At 39.7% G+C, this 3462-nt stretch overlaps 1 protein-coding gene across 1 annotated transcript; it reads left to right on the forward strand.

Annotated features, from left to right (window-relative positions):
- The first annotated feature begins 491 nt into the window (after positions 1–491).
- Positions 492–2592, forward strand: LOC139332142 (beta-1,3-galactosyl-O-glycosyl-glycoprotein beta-1,6-N-acetylglucosaminyltransferase-like). Its single transcript, XM_070963862.1, has 4 exons — positions 492–802; positions 930–1023; positions 1579–1983; positions 2068–2592. Exons 1-4 carry the CDS (start codon positions 492–494, stop codon positions 2590–2592), a joined length of 1335 nt encoding a protein of 444 aa, XP_070819963.1.
- The last annotated feature ends 870 nt before the right edge of the window (positions 2593–3462 follow it).

The following is a 3462-nucleotide window of genomic DNA, read 5'->3' on the forward strand; positions in this document are numbered from 1 at the left end:
TTTCTTATTTTGTTTCCAGGGGCAATAACGTATGGAGTGACTAACCTGCCTGGGTCTGTAATAAGTGGAACTTATTTACACATACACAACATTACTCCAGAAACAATTTATAGTCATGCATGGAAATAACAACAAAATCATCTATAATGTGCCAGATAACACATTTTTAGCTTAGCTTTTAAATTGAAATAAATCAGGTTTACTGTAACTTATTTACACATACACAACATTACTCCAGAAACGGTTTATAGTCATGCATGGAAATAACAACAAAATCATCTATAATGTGCCAGATAACACATTTTTAGCTTAGCTTTTAAATTGAAATAAATCAGGTTTACTGTAATGACTCAGGAAGGTCAGGTAAAGACATAGTGTGTCATAGAGAGAAAAATAAATCAGTGACTTGATAAAAGGAATTTAAAGGCAGCTGGAATATACACAGAAATCACATTGTAAAAGCATCTTGGTTGAAGTTCCCCTCTCAAATAATGAGGCTGCTGAAAGGACGCCTGCTGCTGCTGTTCCTGGTGCTCAGTGTTGTTGTACTGGGATCACTGTGGATGCTTAACCTACTCAGTCAGCACAAAACAGGCTGGGATCCTACCTACATTCTTGGGTACAGCTGGTTGGAGTATACAGATGCTGATGATGGTGGAGAGGACGTGTACAACTGTTCAGCAATCGTGCAGGGAGAGAAGGAGGCACTGGCGGAGGCTAAACTGCTCTCCACCAGCAGAGAGTTCCACAAGAGTGTTCAGATCCCCAATGAATATTATATCAATGCAACCCAAGACTGCAGGTGTGTTGCTTTAAACCACAGGTGTCTGATGTATTACTCTCAGCAATTATTTAATGTACTGAATTTAACAGAAATGTTAGACAGCATGTATCTCCTGTGATATTTGTCCAATATTATGTATTTTCAGGAAATTCAGGAAAAGCAGGAAATACATACCATTCCCCTTAAGCCAAGAAGAAGAGGACTTCCCTCTGGCTTACTCTCTAGTTGTGCATCACAAGGTACGCAAATTCTAATACAAGTTCAACTACACCTTAAAAACAGTGTAGTAGTGGTCTAAACAATTCATTTTAATGATTAATTACAGAAGCATTGCACCAATTTTACACATGAAGTTCAGTTTAAATGTCAGAATGAATACTGAAAACAGCTGCATTTCAAACTGGAGGTGTGGAGTTTGATAGAAGTGAGTATTTTGGAGGCAAGATGGCCTCTGCTGCTTCAATTTGTAACATTTTTAAGAGTGTCTCTTGTGAGTCTTGCAAATTAATGGAAGAGCAATTGTTATTAGTTTTTATTGTTTGGTAATTTGTATCTCTTCGTTTTTTGGATTTTGACTCTGCTTGCTCCTGCAATTGTTGCTTGGTTGGTGGTTTGTTGAGATTCAGCTGTGATGAGTGTTCTGCATTTTCTTGTCTTTTTGAGCTGCCAAATATGACAGCAATAGGAAATTGCTGGAGTGCCCCTTTAGATAGGTCCAAAAATAAAGCAAATACAATGAATACATGAAATATACACAGTTAGGATTGAATTAATTTTTCTGCCATATTCTCCAGGTGCAGAACTTTGAGCGACTGCTGCGAGCCATCTACGCACCTCAAAATATTTACTGTGTCCATGTGGACAAAAAATCAGAGGCCTCAGTCTTCTCTGCCATCGAGGCCATTACTTCCTGTTTCCCAAATGTCTTCATGGTCAGCCAGGCTGTGAACGTGGTCTATGCTGCCTGGCCACGCGTCCAGGCTGATCTTAACTGTATGGCTGATCTGTATAACGCCAGCACAAAATGGAAATACTTCATCAACCTTTGTGGCCAGGATTTCCCTCTGAAAACCAACTTGGAGATTGTAAGGATGTTGCATTCATTGAGGGGTCGCAACAGCTTGGAGTCAGAAAAAATGCCTGAAAGAAAGAAGTGGAGGTTCTCAAATGCTCACCAGATAGTTAATGGACAAATCCAGGTACTGCTTTCCTCATGTGTTACATGTTCAGATTGACCTTAATGATGTCACCATTACAATAATTGAAAATTTCAACTGTCTCAGGGGACAGGGAAGGCAAAGGAGCCACCTCCATTCAACCTGCCCATCCTGTCAGGAAATGCCTACATTGTGGTTAACCGAGGCTACGTCCGCAGCGTGTTGGAGGACACCAGAATACAGGCACTGATCGAGTGGTCAAAAGATACCTACAGTCCTGATGAGTTCATCTGGGCAACTATTCAACGAATGCCCGGTGTTCCTGGATCAACATGGCCCAACCACAAATATGACATGACTGACATGAATGCGATTGCACGGCTGGTGAAGTGGCATGGGCATGAGGGGTCACAGGGTTCGCTGGAGGCGGTGTACCCAGAGTGTCAAGGTAACCACGTCAGGTCAGTATGTGTGTATGGTGCTGGAGACCTGCAGTGGATGCTTGAGCAGCACCACCTGTTTGCCAATAAGTTTGACATAGACACAGATCCCATTGCTGTCCACTGCTTGGAGAGGTATCTGAGACAAAAGGCACTGGCTGAGTTACGTGAGAGGTATTGGAGAATATTCTGCTATGAAAGATTGAAATAAAACAATTTTCAAAGGAATATTTCAAATTGTATTTGCCGTGTGATAAAAGCCAAAGTGATGAGAAAAAAAACAAACAGTAAATTGGTAAAGTTAATTTTAAAAAATCTGTTTAAGTCCTATTGTTGTTAATCCACAAATACATCTGGTAATTTCATAGCTGTCCATCAGTCGGTCATTTACATGGATCTGCTAAAAAGGCCAGAAGGAAAAAGTCCTTTGTGCAGTGTGCACAAGAACAGCAACAGGGAGGAGATCTATTTTCCCGTAAAACTATGATTCAAATATAAAGGCAAACCTACACAGAATGACTTCAAAACAATGTCAGTGTAAGTAGCCAAAATGACTCTTCACTCACAGTCCCCATGAAACCTGACAGAGTTTGAGCACTTGTATCAAAAAGAACAGGGAAAATGTTTAGTGTCCAAATGTGTAGCTGATATGAACTATTCCACATGGACTGAAGGCAAAATGACTTAAAGCAAAATGACTAAAGCAGTGATGATTCATTTGTATTCACTTCACTGATGCTAATGAACATTTGTTTTGCTGTTCAATCTAAAAAAGGGCAAATTAATTCAATGTGATTCAATACTATTAGTAAAACCAAAAGTCACTGTTGTTTGGGTACTTTTCATTATTATGCAGTGTGCATTGTAGTGTATGGCATGTTTTTTTAAAAGACCATTGGGGAGGAACACATCTTTAATGAAGTAAAACATTTGACATATTTTACAACAAATGGAGATCTTGCAAGCCACAAACAAATGTATACAGATATCAGAAAATGCTAATAAAAGTAGACACACCCCTACCTGCACAGTCGGCACTCTCTATATTGCATCTCTCTAACCATCAGTCAACATATAGAAT

The sequence above is a fragment of the Chaetodon trifascialis genome, chromosome 6, assembly GCF_039877785.1.
Source record: "Chaetodon trifascialis isolate fChaTrf1 chromosome 6, fChaTrf1.hap1, whole genome shotgun sequence".
Taxonomy (NCBI): domain Eukaryota; kingdom Metazoa; phylum Chordata; class Actinopteri; order Chaetodontiformes; family Chaetodontidae; genus Chaetodon; species Chaetodon trifascialis.